At 40.4% G+C, this 27519-nt stretch overlaps 1 protein-coding gene across 1 annotated transcript in view; it reads right to left on the bottom strand.

Moving 5' to 3' along the window:
* Nucleotides 1-4310: 4310 nt before the first annotated feature.
* The window catches only part of STAG1 (STAG1 cohesin complex component), a gene marked incomplete at both ends in the record, with an annotated part of 130133 nt that continues 106924 nt past the window's right edge, over nt 4311-27519 (bottom strand). The window contains 12 exons of the mRNA XM_079539669.1: nt 4311-4334; nt 4432-4512; nt 5882-5996; nt 6924-7034; nt 9700-9871; nt 12628-12833; nt 16006-16134; nt 19039-19187; nt 20640-20741; nt 22265-22404; nt 24528-24702; nt 27386-27478. Of these exons, the coding sequence (XP_079395795.1) occupies nt 4311-4334; nt 4432-4512; nt 5882-5996; nt 6924-7034; nt 9700-9871; nt 12628-12833; nt 16006-16134; nt 19039-19187; nt 20640-20741; nt 22265-22404; nt 24528-24702; nt 27386-27478 (1497 nt within the window). The remainder of the gene's footprint in view (nt 4335-4431; nt 4513-5881; nt 5997-6923; nt 7035-9699; nt 9872-12627; nt 12834-16005; nt 16135-19038; nt 19188-20639; nt 20742-22264; nt 22405-24527; nt 24703-27385; nt 27479-27519) is intronic.

Raw genomic sequence — 27519 nt, 5'->3', positions numbered from 1 at the left:
GCATAAATGGAGTCAGGCTGCTCTTGGAGGATGAGGCAATTTGCCCAGATTAGGGGGAAAAAAAAAAAAAAGGAAATTCCAATAGGACATTAAAAAAAAAACCAAAAACAAAAACAAACAAACTCCTTCAGCAGAGGGTTGAAGTAGAGACTTCCAGACCTGTCTTCCAGCCTGTTTTTTTTTCCTCTCTAATTATTTGCCTGACTTTCAAGTAACAGATGTTACTACTGATGGCTCTGTGCTCACTCTCCTCACTAGAAGCTGCGAACTACAGCCCCAAAAGCTGGTGAGTGATGGTTACTGACATGATTAGTGCTCCTGCAAATAACTTCCAGCACAAGAAGCCCTGTGATGACCTGTCTGTTGAGAGTATCCTCAGTAATTAGCAGTAATGTGTTACAAGATAAAGAACTACTGTACCTGCTGATCGCTGCTGCTTCTGTCCACTCCCCAGGCATCTGAAGTGGAGGAAAAAGGTAAGAGTGCAACTTTGGTAGGCACTAATCCTGGGTAGGTGCACGTTGGTGCCTGGTGTCTTCAGCCATGGAGCCTGGAGGAAAAAAAAAAAAAAAGGGGAGGGGGGGAGGAGGAGGGAAGCAGCCACTAAAAATGACCTAAAAGATAGCAGAGAAAAACTGTTTCAGCTATGATCCCAGCTCCGTAATGACTAGAGGTGATGTATTCAGATTACGGAAACACATTTAAGCTGTCTGAATGTGTGTGGTTGTATTGCAGCAGCCATGCACTGAATAAGCAGGTGTCTGCTGCTACTGCCCCAGGAAACAGCACACTGCAATAAGGCAAGGTCAGCTGAAATGTGAATGTTTGAGGGTCCCTGCAATGAACTGAGTTCTTCAGTTAATTGTGAGAAGTGGTGTAGTCAGGTGTCTGTAACCTTAAGAATTATCACATAGGAACATGAGTATTTTCAAAGGTGTGAGAGTGGCTGTCCCAAGTTTAGAGGCAAAAGCTGTGTCAGTAAAGCAGTAGGTGCAGTTTCTCAGCCTGATCGGAACCAGCAGGAGATGCTAAATGAGAACCCCAATTGTCAAGTCACAAAGGAGGAGGCACAGCTGTTTTTCTAGTTTCTTAACCTCATTAGCTGTTATACAGACTTCATCCTCTCTTCCCCCTCTTGCTAGTATAAGAATGCAGCTCTTACATGCTGGTGAGTTGCGAGCACTTCATTGCTCTGCCATCACAATGCTTTGGAAACATACTGGAAAGCTGTTCTGGCCACACTTCTCCAGCTTCTCTTGCATTCTCATCCCCTGCACAAACAATAGGTACAAAATAAGAATCCTTTCGAAAGTCCTTGAACTTAGAAGCAAGCCAAGCATGACATGTCAGGCATTAAGGGTGACTTACAGGCAGCTGGAGGGAGGTTCAGGTTGTGGCTGAGGAGTAGACCTAGAGTGCAGTTCAGGCCTCGACTCCTGTCCCATTCCTCACCTGTTTGGTCCTGTTCCTTTTCCTCTCAGATCTTTCTCTGATGACAAGGCAGTGTCCTTTAGCTCTGCAGAGATGAAATCATTAACAGGTTGGGGAAAAACAGCACCTCCTTCTCTGAGCTGGGGGCGTCACGAGGCATTTCAGTTTGTGAATCTGTGAAACTTCATTGCCCTGCCAGGCCTTTATTGCTGCTTTCGTCCCACATGGTCCAGATCATAGGAGGTGTAAATGACAGGAAAGTGAATTTTTTCTCCAACTTTGTGGCAGTTTTTACAGCATGGCAAAGACTGGAACTTCCTAGGAGTGAGACTTCCCAAGTTGTGTGATGAGTTACCAGATGTACTGCAATCTCACAATAAAACCCCACCATCAACCAAAGCCACTCCACAGAGGAGAGAAAGGGGGAAAAAAAGCGGGGGGGAAGGAAGGGGGGGGAGAGAGAAAGAGAGATCAGATAACATTTTCCTTTCCTCTAAGGCTGAATGGTTAAGATATGTATTGTTTTTGAAGCCTGGACTATATGAGAACTACCACTCAGTACTTCATTTGGCTGCTAATTAATGGGATGACAAGATGTGATGGCCCAAACCAATATTTAAACAAAGTTATAGTGAAGAGGGTGCTCATCGTACTCATGATTTTGAATAGTTTATTAAATGAAAGGTGAAGCATCAGTTTTAAATTGTACAAAAGGAAAAAAAAACCTCATATTGTAAATGTACAATTTACAGAATTACTAGCAAAACCAATCAAGGAGACACTCATAATACAAAAACCTATTGACTGCAAACTGAACTGGAAACCCATTGCAGGTACCGTGATAATAAATGTTTGTTATACAGTATTCTACAATGTTAAATTAGGAATCAGTTTTCCACACAGAGGACTGTGAAGCACAAGGTTTGTCTGAGGCTCTGACTCAAACCAGGCAGCCATGATTGTGCCTCTGTGCTCACAGAATTACTGCGATGGCAATTTAATGCAGCCATCCCAGCCCACCCAGCACCACAGGGATGGACAGAAGAGGAAGGGAGGTAATGTTACTATGTTATGGAGCTCCAGCCACTTCTCCTGCTTCGTGTGTTACCCAGCTGACAGCAGAGGAATGGCTGAATCTCCCGGTCCAACATTTTTGGCAACCGTTTCTGTTTGAGAACTGCACATGAAACAAACAAACCTCAGCTGTGTGAAATGCTGGTTGGTTCTTTCTTGCTGTTTTTTCCCCTCCCAGCAAATAAGCACTGGGTGTCAATGTTGTTTTGTTTTTAAATAAGCTCCCGTAAAAAAGAAAAGTTCCATGATTACTTGCTGTTGCTTAAAAAAAAAAAAAAAAAAAAAAAAGCACCTCTAAAACTGCTGTGCTCCAGGTGGGTCGGTCTGCTTTGTATCTCAAAGGCAGAAAGGAAGGTGAATGCTTGGGGCTGATGCCCAGAGACGCCGCTCAGTGCAGGCTGGGGGTGGGCAGCAGCTCTGGCAGCAGCCACCAGGCTGAGGCATCAAACCCAAGCATAATGCTATTCCAAATCATTGAAGACTGAAAAATCTCTGATTACCATGACTCAGCTGAGGCTGTTCTGGGCTTGTCTTTTTTTTTTACATGTTTTTTGCTTTTTTGAAAAATTGTCTTTTTTTTCCCCCCAATAGTTACTCTTAATATGCACAGTTAACACTGAAAATGTAGCTGTATTCCATTGTAAGCTTAAGAACTTCACCATCTAAGCACAAGTTTCTATGCAGCACATACAGTACTTCTAACTGGCAAAATTAATTTACAAAAATAGCGCAGAAGGGAATTGAGGGCATGGGAAGGGGGTTCTGTATGGTACAGGTAACAGTGCTTGTAGGATGCTACAGCGACTCCTTTCCCCCACCCTTGAATTACTGTTTCTTTAATAGGAAAGTTGCTGTTTATGTACCTCGGGTTGGCAGGGCTTGAAGTAGGTAGTAAAAACAGCAAAGTGAGTACTTGAGAACCATTGGTGTGTTTTACTGAGAATACTTTATTTGCTGGTATAAGTTGCTAAAAATGCACAGAGCAAGTACCAATAGAAAACTTACTGCTTTTGTGTCCCCGTGTGCTATATAAAATGAATGTTACACAGCGTCTGTTGGAAAAGTGGCTTCATGGACATCTCTCACTTTATGTCCCGTTATAAATAAAAATAAATCTTCTCACGAGTATAAAATCTGGGTTTATCATATCAGAATCTGAATTTTTTTGGCAGAGATGCACGTCATTAGAATTCTAACCTCCTCTATGAGAGTGTTCTTCTCAATGCCTACGAGAGGATATAAGCGTACCACAAGGTTAATCAAATCCAGTGTGTTCAAAAACACTTTTCTGTAGCCAGAACGACCTGCTTATAGCATCATTGCTAGTCAATGGCTGATAGGCATAGGTTTAATAAAAATGGCTAGCTTTTAAAACATAAAAAGGCAAATGTTAAAACCGTTTTAAATTGTACAGCAGAAAAATAAAGTTAAAAAGTTCTGTTATCACTCAATGTTTTCAGAAAACATATGTAGAACAGTGTTTATTTTGACAGCTGTCTTAACAATTTAAAACTTCCTCCTCCTCCAGAAAAAAAAAAATCTGTATTAGGACAGTCAAGAACAAGGGATACAAATGATTTTCTAGGTCAGCCTTTCTGAGGTGACGGGATTGGCCAACATTCCTTTGTGTCATTAAGGAGCTCCTCTTCTTTCTGTCACTACAAAAAGGGATTGACCTCAATCATTTGGTTAAAAATCAAACCGTATCACATCAAAAATGTGGTTTTCATACAAGCTATCACAGTATATAGGCCTCTAGCTCTAAACAATAGAGTTCCAAATTTGTAAAATGTCTTCAGCAGACTTCAGAACATTGGCATTCCAAATCCCTAGAAAAATGATTTAAAAGAGAGTGATTAATTAAGTGCAACGGTAATCAAGAAAGGAGCCTCTGATAAACAGCAGGCAGTAGGAGGGAAGGCTTACTGAATCATCCTCAATGATAGCTGCGGAGTCAAAGAAGTCTGGCCTCAGTTCAGCCCGTTCTCGTCGGTTTCTTGAAGGTGGCTGCAAAGATGGGCAGGCTGTTAGAACATCACATCCATGACTGCCTGCCCAGGACCTGCTGGCTCTACAGCTGCTGGCCTGTTGGTCCATGGCCTTGTAAAGCAGCTTTGCATGGATTTCCATAAAGCTCAGATACAAATTGAGGCCCTGACATAGGAGAGTGCTGCCTAAGTTCATATTTATTTAAGGAAGCAGACAAAGAATTACACTAAAGTAACTTCAAGTTTGTGCCCATAGCTAAGGACTTGCTTAAGGCCCTTGCTGCCTTAATGGTGTTGTATTAGCACTGTGCATGGTCAGACTACATAAAAACTGTGCTTTATGCTTTGTCTGTGATGAAACCCTGATGTGGTCAGAACGTTTTACTTATGATGATACAATATGAGAACTAAACCTCTGCCTCATAATTTGGATGTGAAAGAGAAATACAAAAGCACAGAAACCAGTAAAGTGTATAATGCAAAAGTTCATTCAGAACTGAGGCCAGTAGGCTTGTAGGAAATTCTGCTCGTCTTCGATCATATCGACGTGGAAAAAACAGAGGCTGCAGAGGCTGATGGTTCAGCCTGGTACTGTAAGTACTACTGTATGCCGGCCTTCTCCTGCCTGCTGTGCCAGCACAGCTCCGTGCATGGCTGGAGCCTGGACGAAACTGTGCATATGGATGCATTACCTCCCCTACATCCCAGAAAACAAACTAGGAAACAGAACAAACTCTGCTTGCCTACAGTGAGCCTGCATAAAGTCCTGTGCCAGCAAATGAGTTAGTGATGGCTGTAACAATGACACAAGGAAGGAAGCAACAGCACGTGTAACTAGCTGACAGTTTCCAAACTCTTCATAATGTCAAACACCAAACCAAATCAAATGTTGTTACTGGATTTCAGACAGTCCATTTGAACAGCATGATGCTGAGTAGGCAGCTTCATGTAATGTTCCATGGGACAGAATGAGGTGGTCTCACCTCTGTGCCCCAGCAGCACTCCTGCCCCTGGCTGGATCTGCAGGGCAAGTCAGATTGGTGATTTCTTTAGCACTTCTCTGAGAGGTCTGCACTGCTACAAATCATATCCTCATTCTCATAGGTGGACAAGTCAGAGGTGCACAGCAGTGCTTCAGGCATGTGCTGCTGCCTGAATCCAGAATATTAGGAGGAGCAGTAGGCAATGCTTCTTGTGTTTCTACGAATGAAGTCAACTGGGCCTGAAACTGCAGTTTTAGGTTTCAGAAAATATTCAGATTATTTCCAGTCTTTAACGTTAAGATCAAAGGAAATAAAGGTCAACATTTTGGACACTTTGTACTTACAGAATCCCTTCTAACTCATCCTTCTACCACTTTAAATTTGCTATTAATAAGATTTACTGACCAGATCAATGACCATCGTGTCCTCAAATTCTTCATTCATGTCCTCTAGCTGACCTCGTGAGGACATCATTACATCTTCGAAGATGGGCTCAGCATCATCTTCCATTAGACCGCGTCTGGTTAAGCAGAAAGAAGGCATCGATTTCAGGCATTGTAATTTCCCAACCATGAACACGGTCATTAGGAAAATGCAAAATCCATCCCCTAATTCCTTCTCAGCATTACATCGAGAATAAAACCAGCATGTTTACTCAGTAGTAGCTGGAAGAAAATTGTATGTAAAAACCCTCCCACATGCAGAGGCTAAAGCAGGAAGTCCAGTGTAATATCATTATGGCCACTAATTAAATCTGTCCTTAAGAAAGAAAGGGCAATAACCTCATTGGGTTTGTCTGCCCTTTTATAAAAAGGAGCTATGGTGTCTGCCAAGATCACTGCTAAGTGTCTGGGAATCCACCACTGAATCCAAGACCAGTTTCTAACACTATAATGACCTGATCTTGCTGGAGACTCTGGCCCCCGCCCTGAGGAGTATTTATGTGCTGAAAGACCTCGTTAGATCAGGAGCACAGAACACCTTGTACAACAGAACACTTCTGCATTCACCCACGTGTGTTCCCTCCATTAGCTGCCCAGTGGGACACCTTCACAATACATGAGGCAGGTGAACAAAGCTTAAACAAGTTCATGGGAAAACTGGAGAACAACTTGAGATGAATGCTTGCTGTAAATTCCTTAACAGACAAATCACAGTGCTTCATGGGAAGTGTCTGGAAATAGTTGGAAGCAATTAGGTAACGATGAAAAATGGTCCCACAAAGATATGCTGATTCACTAGGCACCTGCTTACAGCTGTGGTTAGGGGCAGAACACCTGGCTACAGCACCCTGTTGCCTGGCATCCATCCCAACATTATAAAGCTGTTATTTCTGCCTTTATAAAGAAGAGTTAAACATCATTACAGAATTTACTGGTCACAACCCAGAAAAGTAACATTTAAATGCAGTTCTGCCATCTAAAATGAAGATGCTCTGAACACTTACACTGCGTGCCTTACACCAGTTCTCCCTTTCATGTAGTTCATTCCTGTCCTGTCCTTTCGATTTAAGTCTTCTAGCTTCTGTTGGCCCAACCAAGATATCTGCATCTGGGGACTAACAAACATAGAGCAGAGTTATGACTGAGAATGCTAATGGTTCTGAGTTGCCTGTTTTTAGGCAGCATTTCCTCAAGTTCTTTGTCTGGGTATGCTTCAGCTTTAGTTATTTAAATTACATCCATCCTTGTACAAGTCTTCTAGACACCCTTCTGCAACTTGGCTCCTCCCCTTGTGTAACAATTCCATTAATTGTTATAAAAACAGCTACATAAAACGCTAGCATTACTCATTCATTAATGTGCATGTATCCGAAATAAGGACGCTTCAGAAATTTAATTCACCACCTCAGATCGGGCAAAAATAAGAGTAAGAACAGATCCAAGTTAATAACAGAAACATTTTAAGACAAAAAGTCACAGAAAGTGAAAAACAAATTGCTTTCAAATGCATACTCCCATCAACTTCAGCATCCAGTGACGTATCCGTATGCAAACTCCTGGAAGGCTGTACTCAGTACCAACTAAATCCAGCAGTAGAAAGCAACATGTTCGATGTTTTGTGTACTGCAGTTAGAAAGAGACAGTAGTAGATACGTGCAGATCTTCAAGAGCAACAACACTTTTTAAATATGTAATCTCATACCCTAGTAAGACTGACACAATAAAAGGGAAGAACCACGTGAAAACAATCCAGGAGGAAATACTGCTTTGGGCATGACTGACCATTCTGTTCAGCAACCGACTGCTCTGTATTTGTTTTTGACCCTCATCTTCCATAGATTTATTTATGCTGGAAAAGATCTTCAAGATTGTTTGAAGTACCTCGTGTTACATAGCTGTGTACAGCTACTATGCAAACAGCGTACATTAGATTGTATACATTCATATTTTTAGGGACTCTCTATGGAATGCACAAGATGTTTGGGATCAATTCACAAGAGGATTAGGGACCAGCAGGATCCAACTGTAAGGTATGCTGTGGCACGTAAGAGACAGTGTTAAGTGGGAAGATGAGGTGACCCTCAGCATGTGTGTGGATGAGCAGCTAACTCCAGGCTGAAAGGAAACCATTCTACTGTTGGTTCACACTGTGAACTTCTGTGTGGGATCCAAGGAGAGCAGTGCTGTCTGTCTTTGCTCAACCGTTCTCTGCCTGCGGCATCAGCTGAGATGGGGAAACAGAGGTTCAAGCACAGAGTGAAAAGCCTGGTGCAGCTTCTCCCTGAAAAGAGTAAGGTTCTCCCACACCTTAAGGCAGCTCCTGTTCATCGGGCTCAGGAAGGTGATGCACAGCAAGTGGAAGCAGTCGTACTTTCCTTAACTGATTAAATATTCACAGAGAGAGAGGTAGCTTAGTGTTCAGCACAGTGATGGGATCAGAAAGGGGCAGGGAAAAGGCTCTCGCTTCATCAAGTTCTTTGGTTTTTCTTTTTTTTTGTTTTTGCTTTTTAATTGAGGACTAGGAAAAAAGGAGAAATTGTTGAGCTACAAAGTCTTATTTATAATCTAGAAACTACTGCAATATTTGGGGATGCAAAGAGCGCAGGAAGCAAGGAAAATGAAGGCAGATCTCAGTACCATGGGAGTAAGGTGATAAGATACTTTGGTTTGGACATTAACAGTTCATCCTCAGTTGTGCTTTCATGGCCAGCTGGGGCTTTCTGCCCATCTCATCTGTGTAGGTGAGAAAAGCCATGCCCCCACTTGCCTTGTATCCACATCTTCATGTGCCAACCCTCATTCCTCCATACAGCACCAGCTGGGAAACCCTGTGCCCATGTCAGGCCTTTGTGCAGGAGAACAGGTAGCCCTGCCTGCAGTGTGAACCTGCCTGCTGAGCCTTTCACCCATCTCACACTGCCTTGTGCTGATACCACATTGTTGTCTGGGGAAATAAGGGAGCTGAAATCATTATGGAAACACCAAACATGCTGAGGAAATAAAGTTATCTGCAGCCAGCTGAGATGCAAGTATCTCTTGTGGCAAACACAGATTCATGGATGTTATCAAGGTTTCATCTGTTGCACTGCTGATGTCTGTGCATGCTGCAGGCACAACCGAGGGAAAAGAATAGGCTATAAAAGTTATAAGAACAGCCTCCAACCCAGATGCTGTTATTCTTTGTCTTCAGATTGATAGAATTAGCACATAACGGCATCCTTTGAAGACTTTGTTAAATGAACTACTGACAGATAATAACAACCATTCTCCCCCCATAAATTGATTTAAATGGAGGTGATAAAATGAGAGTTGAATGACAAAAAAATCATGTCTAATTTAGGGCAAAATAAAACTGCCTGCAGAAGTGCCAAGAAGCAGGAGATACCAGTTCAGCAGCTGGACTGAAGAGTTAATTTGTAAGAAATCAGTAAAGATGTCTGGAGAACAGTTACTGTACTATGAGAGAAGGAAAAAAAAAAAAGATAACATCTAATAGGTTTCCAGAGAAACAGTTCAATCCAACCTGGGCCCACAGACACTATGATTTATCCATAAGCCCACAGTTATGCTATAAGACTTCTACCTTCATTACAACCTGTTTTTTTGGGGGGTGGGGGTGGATTTAAAATAATGTAGCTATTGCTGAGCCATAGCCAAGATGTTCCTTTGTAAAAGCAACCGGAAAGACTACATTTGTGGAGCCACAACTATCCACACACATTTTACACAACTTCTTTACCTGGATTTTACTGTGTTTGGTACAGACATTCCAACACTTACTTGTGTAAAAAATCTTGCTCAGATCCCTGCTCCGACTCGTGCTCCTGGATCTGCTCCCCTATTTGTCTGGTGTTCTCTCTCAAGACAGTTGAGGTGAGCTGTGGTGCTTGCAGTGCTCCTGGAGTATGGATGTTTTCAGTCCTGTTCAGCCAAGAGCCTTCCAGACTCTCATCTAGGAAAGGAACATTCAGAATTACTGACACATTAGTGATGGTGTAAAATGCACAGTATTGCTGCCTTTAAAATCCTCTCAGCCAACTCACTGAACCTTGCGTTAATAATTAAAGCCCTCCATCTATGATGCACTTCAATACAGAGCTCTTTTTAGAGGCAGCACCTTCTGCAAATTCATGTTTTCCGTAGTTTAGTATCTACTGAAATAGGCGTGTCTTTAAGAGAAAAGCTGGATAAATAATCAAAATGGTAATTTTTGTGTTAAGGAAGGATTACTACCAGTTATTCCCAGCAATAACAACTATTCAAAGTAGAAATACTTCAGAAAACAAAATAAAAACCATTGCAAACATAGTGCCTGCCTTGCAGCACTGCCTGCATTGTTGGGTGGCTCATACGCATTTCAGAAAAACAATTCCTAAGTACCAATTCTGCAGTCTAAATATAAGACTGTTGGTTTCATACATACACATCAGATGAGATACAACTGAACACTACGATGGGAGTGGAGGCATCAGAAACTTCAGTGAGAACCATTCCAGGAGTACAGAGGGGACATTTTAAATAAGGAGAGGTCTGGCTGGTGAGAAAGTGATGCAAAGTGATTTCAGATAGCGTATGTAGAGTTTAGAGCAGATGGAGGATGGAGATGGGAAGCTGACTGAAGGTGCAATGTGGGATGGTGGGCTCATACTGAGAAGGCAGCAAACTGGAGACGAAGGGCTGGTGGGGCCTGAGACGAACGTGTGAGAACACAACTGTGCAGAAGTTGCTGCAGCAAATGAAAGATAAGAGACTACAGAAGAGGAGAAGACAAGATATAGATTTCCTAGCAGGAAGAAATAGCATTCCTATGCCTTTTATTACCCTTTGGGCTTAAAAGCTGTCTAAAAAAGTTGCCTATTTATTCTTGAATTTGCCTTTTACAACACTAGGGGTTTTTAAAAATCCTTTTTATGTTTCACTTCCTTAAGGCATTATGAAGAAATGTCAGCACCACCTATACAGACAGCAGTTCTACTTTCAGGAACAATGCAGAATATTCTCCAGCCCCAACAGTCTGCTGAAGGCAATACGTGCTGCACTGAGGGCAGGAAGGAACTGCAGGGTCTGGCTTTGGTTCTTGGATGCCATGATAGTTTCTGCAGTGCCAATGTCCTTCCTTTAGAGTGGGACTTAAAGGAAAAAAACGTTAGCGGGATGCAGAAACAGGTCTGCCTTTGTGGTTCTAATGCTAGATTAATTAAAATTAAAACCAGGACTTGTGGGAGGGTTACAAAAATAGGTAAAGATAAAAAAAACAAAGGCCTGCATACATGCTGAATACAGACTATTTGTAGGCAACCAGCTGCTCAGCAGACTGGTTCTTCATAGCTCAACTTCTACGGAGCAGTGAACAGTAAATATTATTTCTAAGAAGAGGATTACATTTCTGATTATTTCCTGAGCTCAGTGTTACTACATCCAAAATGAGCCCCCTCCTTGTGCAGCAGTCTAGATCTGCCCTCAAAAAGCAGGCAAACTGGCTCCAGGCTGTTCTGCTGCTAGGTAATTCCCGTGGAAACTTTGGTACATTCAGACATTTCAGAAAGTGAACAATTAGGTGAACAGCCACAGACTCAGGCTTACAGCATTTTAAGTCAGAGATGTTTTTGGAAAACTCAGGACCCCAGATACTGCAAAGAAAGGCAATATTCAAAAGGAAGGTGTTAAGTCCGTTCTTCCTCCTATTGATCACTGAACAAGGCAGGAATGAAAGAGAGCAGGGCAAACAATGTCATAAAACCTACACCCTAAGAATAAGACTTGTCATGGGGAAGCAGAGATGTTACTACAGTTCCTGGAAAAAATAAGGATACTGGTAGAATAAAATAAATTAGAATTAAAGTAGTAACAGGAGGAAAGAAAAAAATGACCCCAGTTGAATCCTCTGTAAACCATGGCAACCTGAAGGAAGCAAAGCAAGCTGTGCTTTTTCCTACCTAGACTCTAGGTTGGCTATTGGAAACTAAAAGACTTAGCTCATGCACTGCTCAGCATAAGCTGTAGGGGAGGACAGATCTGACTATAAGAGAATTAGCATTAGATTCTCCACTGAGGGGTTACTGTGGTAGATAACAATCTTGGAAAACACTCTCTGAAGTTTAAAGATCTCACTTATAATTGCTGTCTATTGAAACAGTAAGCATGTTCACATAAACATGCACTACATCATGCAATTTCACACTTGTCAACCAGGAACAGATGCAATCTTGTAAGAAGTTGGCCATCGTTGCCAAATTCCTGATGTACACTCCTGAAGTCACAGCAGTAGTAAATACACTGTGTATTGGTGCCACACTGAACAAAAACATGCATCTCCATGTATTCTCCAGTGAGCTGATCTACACGGATCTACAATACCAATCTATATCAGAATTTCTCCCTCAGGTTTGCCCTAACACCATATAAATTAACAACTGCTTCAAAATAAAACAAAAGCAGAAAGCAGAAATGTGTGACTGGGAAAAGTTAACTCCACAGCCACCTCCTGTTTCCACTGTCAGCAATAGCTTTTGTAGTTCTCCATCTGAAAATCTCAGAACAAGCAGGAACAGGGAATTATGAGCCTGTTTCTCATGCAGAGATGTTGAAGCTTGATAGCAATTTGCAGAACAAGTGCTTTGTTTTCACTACATACAAGATATAAGGAAAGCTGTAATGTAGATAGAAAACAAGAAATACCTCTACTAGGCAAGGTAAAACCATACCAACCTTCTACTCTCTTTTTGTGTAGTGGTGGCCGTCCTTTCTTATTTCTCACTGAAGAGGTTTTGCTGCTGCTGCTCCCACTGTTAACAGACATTCTGTCGTCTTCGCCACCCGTAACTAATGAGTTCCTATAGGAAATGAGTGGCAGCCACACGTCTTCTCTTCTCTCCATCATCTGTTCTGTCAGAAATTTTTCTAGGTAGGTGTGACTGAAAATAGAAGACAATGAGTGCAGAGGCTCAGCGCGTTGTTTCCTCTATTTAACGTGCAAGTCCTCCCCACAGTGCTGAGAACTGAACAGAAATCTGCCACGGTGTTTCCTTATGTTATCAAATTAAAGTATGTTGATAAAGCTTTGTACCTTGAACTGATTAAGAATTCATGGCATTCCCTCAAAACAAAGTAACAGTTAATTGTGTACAGGTGACTCAGATAAGGAATTTGAAGTTTTCTTTCCCCGACACCTTCCTGTATTTGCCTGCCGTCATTCACAGTGCACACTACTTGAATTCCCCTTCTATTCTGCATAGCAAGTAAGCCACTTCTCTATAATGCTGGCGTGTCAACAGATAATCTGAGTTAGCAGTCTGAGGATATAATTTTGCATCTTTGGAAAGGGAAAAGAACAGTTTTCTCAAATACAAGCAGATATTTTTCAGTAAAAAATTGAAGATCCATTCCATTGCCATGGAGAAGTCCAGTGAGTACTTGTTAACTATTGGGAGGAACCAACCACCTTCTGTCCCACACATGGCCTGGAGGACAAGTGAGCTATTTTCCTTTTCCATTGAACGTTCAATTAAGGTTGTCCATAAAATGAGTAAGAAAAGCCACATAAAAGGGATTCCAATGAGTTCCAAACTAAAGAACCAAGCACTCAGAATTCAGGCACGAGAATGCTGGAGTACAGTGCCTTACCTCATTGTGTTAAAAAATAATGTTATGATGCACTCTGTGATCACAATCTCATTCAGCACACTGCCAAGTGGCAATAATAAGAGCAATAGTAACAATAATAACAGTAACACAAATAATATCAGTGACACTAAAGTAAATCAGAAAGGAAGCAGAAGCCTAGCAAAACAGTAGTGTTTCCTGAACTGTGATGGGAATGGTATCTTGCACCACGGGCACGTGACAATCAGGCTGCCTGAATCAATAATATTTATTTTGAGGTAGGGAAGGCAGCCTGGAGGGTAGGATGCCCTCCAGCTTGCCCATTCTCCAGACATGCGGCTATGTTGATGGGATCGTCAGGGTTATTCTAGAGCACTTTAACCTCCAGACTAACAGCCCATTGCTGAGCTTACAGTCAGCTGGCTGGAGACCAAGCCAGCAGGGAGGTAAGTGATCCTGCACACAGGACTTCTCCACCAGATGGTGGTCATGTTCCTTCCTGCTTGCAGGCTGCTGCCCCTTCGCAGGGCGGGGGAGAGGTCCCTGTGGATTGGAGCAGCCATGCCACAGAGAAGGGCAAAAATCAACTGTCCAGAGTATAGCTGAGAATGTAACGTCAGCAAACTGCTATGGGGCAATGCACCCACTGCCCAACGAGTGCAAACATGACAGATCTCTCAAGTGAAGGAACGCAGAGATGTCCAAACAACATCTTTACATATAAGCTGGTTATCTTGACTCTCTCCATAGTCACTGCAGCCAATGGAATCCAGGGCACGTCCGAGCTTATCTTAAAGCAGTAATTTAGAACAGATGAGATGAAACATGGCCTAAAGACCCTACTTCTTTTCACCAGTCTTCCAATGCAGCTAAAGTAAAGAGCTCAGATACAGAAGGCTACAAGACAGCTAAAATCAGGAGAAATTGATTCCACCAGAGCAACCTTTGCAGTCCTGAGAAAAATGTGAGGAAAAATCGTGAATGGTAAAACTGAAGGGTAAAGAATGAGAAATACTGAACTTCATGCAAAGGGTCCGCTCTGATTTAGCTGTCAGGTACGCTGTGTACTGGTAATATAACTTCAGATTTTAGACATGGAGAAACTTGTGGAAGTACTGGGAAGGGAGCAGGAAGAATAAGCTTCGATAAATTCAATTGGAATCAGGCTAACTAGATTTATGTTAACAGACACAGGGAACCTATGATTCAGCCAGAAAGGCAGCCAGAAAATCCTTGATTCTTAAGCCCTGTTCTGAAGAACAGAACAGAGGTTGACAAAATTCAAGAATATAACAATGCAGAGAAGTTTGAAAGCCTAAGTGCCAGGTGAGCCTGGATGAACAGTCTAATTCTCAAGCTACTTTAACCATTTCTTCTACTGCTTTTGCTGAATTGGAAAATCATTTATACGATCAAAAAAGAAAAATTACAGAGAAGCTTGAGAGAATGAGTCAGTTCAGGTAGTCACAGTGGTATGACTTTATATATACTTGTAGAATGACTTAAACTCACTGTGGCCAGAAAAATAACTAGAAAGATATTCATAACCATAAATGATAAGATCTGGTAATTACATATTTAAATTGTAATGAAGTTATTCAAAGAACTCTGTTCTACACTGGCACACAGTGCTACGATGACGTTTAACAACACTGTTTTTCCCTTACTGCTTCTATGCTGTGGCCAAATCTTGGATATTTGTTACAGAACATATTAGACATGTACACTCTTACCTCTGCAGTGATGCTGACAACACATCTTTATGATGAGCTTGCCTTCACTAATGAAGCTTTCTCTTTATCAATTCTCTTAATATCCACAGCTGCCTTTGACATTTTTTCAAATGTTGGCCATACAACAGTATTTCTTGCTATACATTCAGCTCTTATCAGCAGTACGTCTGATTTATTTCATTTGTGGGACTTTATCTGATGGCCACACCAATACAGGTTGCTTGTTTCAGTCTGGGGTCTCAATCACTCTGCTCTTTCCTAAACAACAGCAGTGCTGTCTCTCACCCTGTCCTTCTATCCTATTGTGCATTAACAGAAGCTTTGACAACTCCAGAAGCTCACTTCAACTCAATAAATCAACATAAACATACTTCTCATACAAATGTCCAACAGAAATGAATGCTACTGCAATGTTTAGAGACCTCCATATTTCCTACACTGCTTACAGCTCGTTCCTTTTTCTGCTTGTCTGAAAAATGATTCCTTTTATTTTCAGTGCTCCATAGTAAATTTTAAGCAATGTTTTTTGTAAGGTCTCAAGTTCACTTAATCAGTGGATTTGATTCTTCTTTTCTGATTTATTTTCATTACTTCAAAATATGAATTGATGAATAACTATGTGAAAAGCCACTGGGCCTTCCTAAAGCCCCTGTTACACAATGAAAACCTCAAAGCTGGGAACTTAAACACACAATTCAACTATTAACACAACTCAGCAAAGCCCACTGAAGAAAACAAGGCTATTACTTACACAGTCTTTTTGTCCTGCCGCAGGAGTTTAGAAGAAAATTCACTAAGAACTTCAAGGAAAGCAAGGTTAGGAGGTGGATAGTCTTGTCCTTTTTGATTCTGATATTTGAAGGCAAACTCTATTCCATCCCTACAGTGAAGAAATTTCAAGATGTTCAGACATTTGTAAGAAAATAAGAAAATATCAACATCATCCCATCACCTCTAAATTCTGCCTCAAATTCAAACTGTGACCATCCCATCTTATTTTTCATTACTGGCAAATAGCAGCTTTGGGACCTGAGGGGAATCAGATGTTCCCTTTGAATGTGTGCAGATTTGAAGTCAACAACAGAATATTGCCAGTCTCCTGGTTAGGAGGAGACTGCAATGTGAGGAACTTGGCAGCTGTGGAAAGCCACTGCCTCAGCAGGAATAGCCAGTCAGCTTCTTTTTTCAGCCTAAAGCAGATGCTTGCAGTAATAATTAATATGAGGTTCAACAAGGTATAACTTTACACATCTACACTCAGAGGAGAGAATTTACTTACCATCATACTCATCCATGCACATCTGCCTTGTCTTTGCTTTATCATTTGAGATTATGGAAAACTACTTTTACACGACCCAATATGGCAAACGCACGCCTGAACCTCCCTTCTTGTCACAGGAAGCGTCTAGCAGCCTACTGATTTCCTTTCAGGTCAGAGAAAATCCAGAAAGGAGTATAGGAGAAAGTGGAAGGAATGACTCCAGATTTAAAAAAAAAAAATACACTGCTGTTACAGGTGGATTTGGGCCTAAAAACGTCCAAGTATGTTCATACTGCAGACATCTTCAAAGTATAATCACAAGACCCTGGCCTAGGACTGGGTCTGAGATGCCTTTTATGCAAACAGTAAGCACTCCAGTTAGAGGAGTAAGGATGGCACCTTCCCAAAGATGTCAGCAATAGGCACCTTTCTCAGGGACACACACAGAGTATCAGCAGCTCTGGTACTCGTGGCAGCAGTGTTGCAGTCACCATGCAGAGAAATAGATGCTGTGCCATCCTAGTCTGCTCGTGTGCTCTCTCACAGTCTGCTTGCTGAAAAGGTTCTTAGAGCACAGGTATTTAATGCTATGAGAAAAGCCTTTACACTAGCACAAAGGATGCCTGAAAAGATACTCATAAAAACAGATGAGATTCTTGGCCTCACAATTACATCTATTTTATCTTCCTTACTCAGCCTCAGTTTCAATTGCTTTGAATCATTTAGTACAGCTAAAAGGAACTTTTTTCTTCTCATTGGGATCTAAGTTCACTGCATACTACTGGATTTCCCTTCTGGAAAGGGACTGACAGTATGGGTAAGCTGCTCGTGTGCCTACAGAACACCAAATGGCTGAGGAATTCCCCAGGTCAAACTGAAGGAATATGGCTGATGCTGAAAGGCTCAGATCAGAAGCAGGCAATGTTTGGGTTGCAGTAACCTGTAGCTGAGATGATACAAAACGAATACATTTCCACCAGTTATGCCTTGGTGTGTACTGCCTTATCTGAAGGGAAAGTCATGAGATACTGAAGATCAGACAAATTTGAGGATAATCATTTATTCCTAAACCTGTTCCAGTAAAGCAGGACAGCTAGGCTGACTCCAGGGACACATCCCTGACAGGCTGCTGAACCCTCTCAGTAATCCTGGGAAGTCATGGGCTGTGCAGGGCTGGGGACAAGATCAAGACAGACCACCAAAAATCTCTTTCAGGATCTCTGTTCTTTCACTGGATGTCTTCACCAGTAGTGATGACAACACTGCTGACTGATAGCCAAGTGGAAGAAGCTGCCTCCTTACACTGAGAACTGCTTTAGAAAGAAAGTGCTGCAGATGGCCTGAGACCTGGCTGTTCAAGGAAGCAGCAAAAAAAGATGGTAGGGACTGAGCATGACAGAAAAAAGGATGCTGCCATACAAATAGCATGGAATCACAGAATGGCTTGGGCTGGAAGGGACCTCAAAGATCATACAGTCCTAACCTCCCCTGGTGTGGGCTGGCTGCCACCCAGTAGACCAGGCTGCCCTGCTCACCAGTGACTAATCTGAAGGTAGAACAAAAAAGATGCCATCTTCAATGCAAAACAGCAGCACGCTCAGCTCGAGATGTGAAGGAACCCACATTACTTTGGGTTCTGAAATAGCTCACGCTTCTCCTATCCTGAGTATGACACACATTATTTAGCATGCCTGGAACTCGCACACTCCCCACCTACAGCCACCTCGTGCCATTTGGACAGGAAGATGTCACCTTTTACTCGGACAAGCATTAGGACTTTCAGAGCTCCTCAGGTATCTGCTGAAAACTTAAGATGGGCATGAAGGAGAATCCAGAGTTTCTATCCAAACTCAGAAGGGAAATGAAACCTAGCAGGTACAGATTTATCCGATATCCATTTCCAAACATAATTTTTGTCTCCTCCAAACTTCTGCATCACTCATGCTTTTTTCGTGGCCAAATTCATTCTATTATTTGCATTCCTTTAGAATATAAAGTCATGATCATGTTTGGCTCATCTTAGTCTTAATGCTCTGAGATAGCAAGCATTAATATTTTAACCTTTTTATGGCATGGAGGAGTTATAATTTAAACTTAGCAGCACCTGTCCATGCCCTCCTGCCCAGCAGTTAAATAAAAAGGCTCAATTCATCTTAAAAATAAAATAGATCTCCAGATTATTATTGTGGTACCTTTTTATAAATCCTTAAGTACCTACAGAGTACACACTACAGTGTTACAAAGAACTATCTGCAATTGTTAGATACAGTCCACACAAGTACATGTAATACCTGTGACTTTAGCTCAGATAAAAATGGCCATTCCAATCACACAAATAAATAGGCAGCAGTTATTTTTTCTTCTTTCCTTTCTTACATTTACACCCTCCATTATTTTTCCACAGAAATTAGAATAAATAGATACTCCAGGACCTGGCTAAATTATGTACCAATAGAAGAATATACTGAGCAAAAAAGTTAAGGCAAAGTAATATAAAAATCTGGTTTATTTACCACCACTCACTTGTGTAGTGTGGCCACGGCCTCTCTTGTCTTGATCTGATCCAAGCCAAAAGTGAGGGCAAACCGACGAGCCAGTTCCTTAATGCCACTAACATGGGCAGATGTCCTGTCCAGATTAGGACCTTGCTCCTGAACGAGTTCATTGAACAGCTAGAGAAAGAATTCAGTTGTTACAATCTGTGTGCTAGGTAACACATCCATTGCCAAAGTCTTTTTTATTTTTACCTGCGAGGGCAGAGCGGACATGATGCTCACTCCTTTTGTACACAGATAAGACAGATTTCACTTATCTTCTAATCCACTCAGCTCCCAGATCACCTCCTGGTAAATGCTGTTTGACAACTGTCCCCTGCCTTATACTTGTGCAGACCACACTATTTTGCACTTCACTTCACTGGACTCTATCTATTCCTTTCCCAAATCAAGATGATTCTGCATTCTTAAGCTGCTTTCTAAAATACCTGCCTCCCCCATCAGATCAGCACCAGCTAGAAAATTAGGAAGCAAAATTTCTATTTCATCACTCAAGACTTAATGAATATCTGAAGAGCATCACTTGGGTAATTGCCTTCAAAACCCAGTTGGTAGTGCCACTGCAGCACCATAATTAACAACTCAGTAGTTTTCTAAAAAGTTCTTTACTTATATTATCTTATTACGGTACCATTTAGACCTCATTTTACTAACTTGCTAATGACAGAGGAGACCGTGTCAACAACTGCATTAAATTTACTGTTTCTGCCCTACCCACAAGCTCTGTTACCATATAATTCACAAAAGCAGCTTCCCCTGATGTGATTTCTCCTTGACAAATTCATTCTGACGAACCTAGCACTTAGAAACTTGCAAATAGCTTGTCTAATACATACTTTGTTTGTGATGTGACACTAGGCTGACAGATCTCTGGCATCTGGCTTCTTCCTTTCTCCAAGTCTTAAGGACAGGAATTACTCTGACACTTGTCAATTGCTCTGGAGTTTCTTCAGTTTTTATCAGGTTTTCACACATCTCTCTTAGCTTCCAGATTGCTACAGGAAATTTTCTGGTAGTCTGGAATGAATACTGGAAGGCCCGGCTGATTTGAAAACATCTTATTTATATCATAAACTTCTCCATGTAACGAATATATCTAGTACTTCAAGGGCCTACACAGTATTTAGGGAAGCACAAGCTTTGTGTTGGAACAAGGATGGCTTTCATCATCAAGCCAGTAACTTATGGTTGCTATAAAACAAATTGTACATGGAAGAGATAAGTTTAATAAAATTGGAGGACTTCAACTAATCACCTCAAAGTATGAAAAATCAATCACTATGTAGGCAATAGGAAAGGAGAAGGAGAAAAAGTCATTCTAATTTCTCTTGTTCACTAGCTACCAGTAAACAAACACTACAAATCAGCTTGGATCAAACTGCACTCAAAGCTCTCTTCTCCTGTTCTTCCATTTTAACCTGACCAAATGGTGACAGCTGGAATGGCAGAGCAACACAGCCTCTTAACAAAAGCACAGATTTTTCTGCCTCACTGTAAACAGTGCCAGAGAAAAGTCCTGCCCGGGAATGTTTGCAGTGAAGGATTTCTCACAAAAATCAATATTCTTACCTGTTGCAAACTGAGAATGAGTGTCTTTGCACACTGGATTTTATCAATTTGCCTTGTTTTGCTCAGGGTTTCCTTAATGATATCTCCATAGTCATTGTAGTACTAGGAAAAAACGTGGGGAAAAATCCTCTTTAACAGGAATTCTTACACAATATTTCAGTTCTTTTTCTGATTACTTCCAGTTCTTCTTTTGAAAAGACAGCAGTTTAAAGGAACAACAAAACCATAACAGTTTCAAACCCAGATTTCCTGTATGAATGGAAGGCAATGTTTCTGTATGAAAATTCAAGCTGACTAATCACCTGTTGATAAGGGACTTTTTCATTTGTTATCACTTGTGTTACATTTGTTATCATCTTTGTTACATCTTTTGTAACAAATATATTGAAAAACAAACAAAAGAGCATTTCCTACCCCAAACTCAATGTTTGATGGCAATGAGCTGTGGCTGAAAATTATAAGAAGCAATAATGCACTGAAGCTATACATTACTGAGCAGATAGGTTACAAACAGAAGGTCCATGGTGAATTAGATGGCCATCATTCACTGAAGCTGGAAAACTGAATAAGGAATTAGTTAGTATGAAGCACTGATTCATTCTCTGCACTGAACAAGGAATGACTGCTGAGAACCACAGCCTGCATCATCATTAAAACTTTGGGCTGAGAATCTAGACTTTTTTTTTTTCCAGTATTCTTTCAGCTTGATTAACCCTTCTGCATTTGCAGCCATCTGTTTTCATTCCCTTTCAAATATTGTTCTACTTTCTTTGCTACAGAAATCTTCCTAGTTTGCACTCTCAATTCAGTTTCTCTCACTCATGCTTTATTTCAAGAGAAAGAGGGAAAGAGAGGGAATAAAAAAAAGAGTAGCAGCAGGTTAAGAAACTAACTTGGAGTGTGATAGCTTCATCTTGAAACTGCTGCTCTGTCTTCTTTGGGATCCCTGACAGAAAGACAAGTTGGGTACACCTGGCAGTCTGATGTAAGCTGAGGGACTTGGTGTACCCTGGCAGTGCCAGAAGTGCTACGGGCCTGCTTACCAGCAGGTAAACATGCAAGGAGAGTGTAAAGTGGCAGCTGTGTAGCAAGTCCTTCTGAATTCCTTTGGGACTAAATATTGCATAGAAGCAGTGTACGCTGATAAAATATTCAGGTACTGCATACCTACTTACAGCAGTACCTCACTGCACTTTTTTACTGCATTCTTGTTTGAAACAACCTCTTGTTGTTGCCCACAAAAAAAAAAAAAGCCTGCTTCCCTGCTAGGCTGGGAGAAACAACTGTGAAATTGACAAACAACTGTTACTGTGGTTTCTAAGAATTAATTTGAGGAGCAGGATCAGAAATTCTCTGTGAAGATAAGCCTCTCTGAAATACTCAGCATCTTGTAGGACCAACCTTTGCCTTTAGTAAAGCTCTCCTTATGTAGGAAGGCTAGTTTAGACCTTACAGCTTCTCAGTGACAGGTGTAATTTAAAAAGGAAAAAGTACAGGAATCAAATAAGGCTGGGAAAGCTTTCAAGTGGTCAGTCTTTAACAACTGGACTGCAAGGGAGAGAACCAAGGAACCCGACACTACAATCTCTATTCTCTTAGCAGAAGCAGAACGCACAGAGCAGTACCTTCATATAGTGTTTGAAGATATCAGCTGCTGCATGCATGTCCACAATGTCATAAATTATCAGCTTGCTAAAGGCAGCCAGAAGGTTTCTTCTCTTATGTAAAGCTTCTATTTTGTTAGCTTCATCTTCTTCATCTCCCTCTGAAAGCATCAACAATAAAGTTATTATAATTGCTTGTTATTTTCTAGAGCAACATTATTTAAAGAGTAGCATTCAGGAAAAAAGTCAATTATTTAAAATGGAAGCAAGTATTGTTGCAAGAGAAGCTAAAACGGAAGATGATTACTTTTGAATGTTAGGACCTTCAGGGAATTTGGGAATTTCAGGAAGATGACACCATGCACCAAGGATGCTGCAGTCCTGACTAATACTGAATGCAATCCATGTGGAACTGAATCACTGATTTTCTTTACTCTGTGAAAGGCCACAGTGAAGAGCTGTTGAATGTTTTATGCTTAACTTCTGGAACTGAAGGACAGTTGGAGATACTTCTTTAGCATGACTAATCTATAAATGTTTCATATGAGAAGAATTAGAAACTGATGCTTGTACTGCATGCCTTGGGTTTGTAGGTGTGAAATCCACAGCTCTAAAGGAGCAATAAACAACAGGAGATAAAGTCCAGTTGTAAGCATTAAATCTCCATGTAGGACTTCACTCTGAATAAAAATGAAAACCATAGACATAAAATGTGAAACACATTATCACACAGTAAAAAACTGTATTACACAATTTACAGAAGAAAATGCAATCAGCTACAACAACTGTGATAATAGCAAATACCATTTGTTTAGTAGAGAGTTTTTTTTTTTTTTTTTTTTAAGGGGAATGTCCTGACCAGCTTGAATTAAAACAGATCTGTGTAGGGGCCAGAAGGGACACAGCCTCTCTGAGACTCTCTTGCTTCACTCTTACTGTATTCTCCACAAAGCCACTGTGTATAAATGATGTATTTTATAGTAGGAGACCTTTTACAAGCAGTGGAGTTGACTGTATGTTCACCTTAATCCTCAGAACTGAAGCATCCTCTCATTTTTCTTCATTTCTTTTTGTAGGTATAATATATTCTGAATACCAAAAGCTGTAAATTGTCAGACTGACTTCATGGAATTAAAAGTAGTATTTGGGGAGGCAGATTACACACAAAAATCTTCATTCACCTTTTTGCTGTCTTCCCAGTCCAATTACAGGATGTGAAAAAGCACTGACAGAGCTCAGGAGAAAAATAAACACTGTCCTCTTAAAATATGCCCTTTATTTATTATTGCGATCATTCTGCTCACAAAGTACAATTAACTTAACACTGTGTACTTCTGGTGAAGTTGTGTTTCAAAATGCATTCTTTTCTGGCTACTGTAATCCATAAAGAGATGCTCAAAAAGATGCAAGCTAGTGGGGAGCTAGTGAGCTAGAAGACTGACAGTGCTCAAAAGCAAGAACAAATTCTCTGAGACCTTACTTCTATACACCACTGTCTGAAAAGATCAAAACCAGCACCCACATGCCATGCAAACTTACAAGTAACTGAGTTCAATGAAAATTCAGAAAATGTGCCATAAAAGCACTGCAGTATGCATTCAGCAGGTGTTTCATATTCTTTTTTTTTTTTTTTTTTTTAGACTCTGGTATTCCTTCTCCTGTCCAAAGCTGTTTAGGATTCAGAAATTGGGTGCCCCTGTGTATGTATTTAGGCATCTGTAATGCACAGTAGTGGCAATGAGTTATTTAAAAACAGATCTCAGTGACAAATCTGTCCTTCCTTGACTGAAAGCAAACAATCTCGTCATCCTTCTGAGGAAGCAGAGATGCCTGACCTACTGCCTCTCAAAGTACGGCCACACAAGGATGCCTAAGAAATAACAAGAACACAAGCAAGCATACACAATGCTTCTCCAACTATTCTGGTCTCCAACGGCTTTCAAATCAAGAAACCTGATTTTGTTTTGAAATCCTGAATTTATTTTGAAAATGTCAGTATTTTGAAAATAAAAAGATTAAAAAAAAAAAAAAAGAACAACAGTTTTGTACAGATTGATAGCATGCTGTTTACAGGCTGCTCCCAGGTCTTCAGAAGTAACTACTTTTTAAGACACACAGCACTGAATGCTTCATGTGCACACTTAGCCTTTGTCTTCCTAAAACCAAGGAAGGAATAATTTTGAAAACATTTTTGAGTAAACTGATCTGACAATTCTGTTTTTCTCTTTCTTCTTCATCTGTGATGGAAAAAAAGCTAAGTAGAAAACCTGAAGGCTAAACGTACCCATGCTCTGGTTTTCGTCATCTTGGTCAATGAAGACATGGTCCATCACAAAACTGAGAAGTTCTGACTGGAGGCCTGAGTCTGGATTAAACACCAATGGCTGAAGACCTTCACGCCCTCCAGTCATCAGCTGGTGACTAAAAATCATCAAGAGATCACAGAGCAGCATGAAGGCCTGAAAGGCAAAAGAGATATAAGAAGAGTAAGAAGCTTAAGTAAGTAAAAACCCAAATACCATTTATCTAACCTGTAGATATTCTCTCCTTTACCTCCTTTAACTAAGCTGAGTTATGTATGTTTCTGTGCTGTGAGGACTGTTCACTAGGGGTTCCCTTAGTTTTAAAATACTACGTCTCTTATTCCTATGTAGGGAACTCTGTTCACTGATGTTCCATGTCCAGGATGAACCATACTAAGTTTCCTTTTCTTCTCTATGGGAAGAGCTGTAAATCTCTTTCTACTCCAAGGACTGCATTGAAGAAAAAAAAAACCCTAACACCTCTTTTGATAAACAGTTAAAAAAGTTAAAGAAAACTACGATCTGCTTAGACTTTGGACACAGGTGCCAGTATTTGGGATTTTTCTCTACAGTACCTGGAAATTTAGGATTCATTCCAGTCACGACTTGTCTGCTGCTAATCCTAATGTTCACCTCTAAAAAAGAAAAATACACCTCTAAAAAGAAAAAATTATGCACTGAGAGTGCTTTTTTTTTTTTCTTCTAACCAAGATAAAGACAGGACAGGTTCAGATGATGATGTATTGTAGACATGCCTGGTCAGAGATTTATTTCTCTCAGCCTAAAAAAAAATGTGGGATGTTTCACTTCTGTATCTAAACTTTACACTTTCTTCTCTCCTTTAAGATGCAATCGATCTTTGCTGAGAAGAACGCACAGATTAAGGAGCAAACATACAGGAGAGAAAATGTAACATGAAGAACTCTCAAAAAAATCAGTAAAATTGAGAAAGAGTTCCTGCACTTGCAGAAACAGACTTTTTAAAAAAGAAAATTAAAAGCATCATAGATGAGATGGGTGGAAGGGATCTCTGGAGTCTCAAGTCCAATCTACTCTGACTGGGACTCTCACTATCTCTATTTCAGGTTGGTCGGAGCCTTGAAAGCTTCCATAGAACAGTGCAAAACTGAAAAGGAACTTCTAAGAAAAGCTGATATTATCAATGAAGAAAAAAACAAAACACGACAGAATAAGAGAATTAAAACATTTTAAAATATATCAAGAACAAAACCAATGCAGGAATGGTAATCATTTACAATTTGTTGATGCAGAAACAATATTACAGCGAGTTTATGCTACAATGGTTGATATTTTCATGAAGCTAGATGCTATTTTCACATTATACAGTGTTAATAAAATAAGTTCTATGTCAAGAGTAACTGTTCAGAGTACTAAAAATAATTACTGAAGTTAATCTACAGGAAGACAGTGACACCTCAGAGTCCTGTAAAATTACATAAGTAGGAAGGTCTCTGAGCCTTTAATATTTCTATCAACTTGCAGAAGACGGTATAAAAGCCAAACAGAGCTATCTTTCAAAAACAAAAAACAAAACCCAGTGTCTGTTAAAAAGTATTATCTTTTAAAAAACACAAGTACCTGCATACCATTTAATTAGTCTTGGCAAAATCATGGAAGTGCTGATACAGAAAAGCAATTTTAGACAACTAAAAGATGTCAACAGACCTGATATAAATCAGCAAATGTTAAAATCTGAGCAAAAACCAGCTACTGTTTCTTGCAGACACTGCAAATTATTTCAGTGAGTGCTTGGATTTAATTTCTTTTACTACAATTTCTAAATACACATAACAAAAGCTCCCCAATCCACACATGCGTGGCTTTCCACAAATTGAACACAGATAACTGAATAACTACTTTGAGCCATAAAAAAAAAAAGGGTGCCTTGCTCTTATCATGTTTTGTATGTGTACCTTTGGCATACGTGTGCTCTCATGCCCATGCCGACAGATGCACACAATTACGACTGCAAACAGCTTTCTGGAGAAGCACAGCAACCTATGCTATAATTTCTACATTCTTGGAAATCTAAAGAAATCCTCCTCCTGATATTTATTTACTGAAGACACTATGCAGCTGGATATTTTACTATGATTTACCAAGGAGACATAACTATTTGTCAAGTAACTGTTTTTGCATAGTGTGCAATTAAATTTGTAGTGTCATTCCAAGTATTTTTGTAAAAATTATTTAACATTCTTTTCCTGCTAGAAAGCATACATAAGAATGACCTGCACTGCTAAAGGCCTCTATTTTCTCCTATTAGCCACCATGGGAAACAGAGACACAATAGTTAGCATTCACTGCTACATTTAATGGAATTATTAGGATGACAGAATAATTAAATATTAAGCTTAGACTTTTTTCCCCAATCTAACATCAGGCATTTGACTTGTGTAGGAAGGCAGTTGCTCTAGATTCCCCAATACTCAATGCAAGGGAGAAAAAAAAAATCCAGAAATATACACAGATTGAGCCAATCTGAGGTCTGAATCACCCTCTAAAAGTGCCTGCTTACATCTGCTAATACACCAGTTAAGAAAAGGAGTGGACTTTAATTTTAGGTGGTTCAGTTGGATACCTACAGTTAAGATAGCTGAACGTGGGCCTAAGCATCTACTGTGACATCTGAAATGAGTTTGGTATTAGCCGTACTTTGAAGGTGATTTCAATAGTTCTTTTCACTGAGTGTTGGGTCAGTTTTACTTGAAGGAAAACCATCTGCGCCTTCTAAGTTTGTTGCAGTGTCATCTTGAGTTTTACTACAGTTGTTAGCATTCACACTTCAGTAAGAGCACGTGACAGACACTTCCTTTACCTGTTCTTTAACTGGGGTGTTGACATTTGATAGACACTGCTGGCAGACAGCCAGAAAGGATTTCACAGTTTTCCTCAATACCAGCAAGTCCTCCTAGAATAAATATTAAAAAGGGATGATATGTAAGTATTAAT

This window comes from Tetrao urogallus, assembly GCF_951394365.1.
Source record: "Tetrao urogallus genome assembly, chromosome: 9".
Lineage (NCBI taxonomy): Eukaryota > Metazoa > Chordata > Aves > Galliformes > Phasianidae > Tetrao > Tetrao urogallus.
Note: the sequence above shows the minus strand (reverse complement) of the source record. Positions and strands in the feature narration are given on the sequence as shown.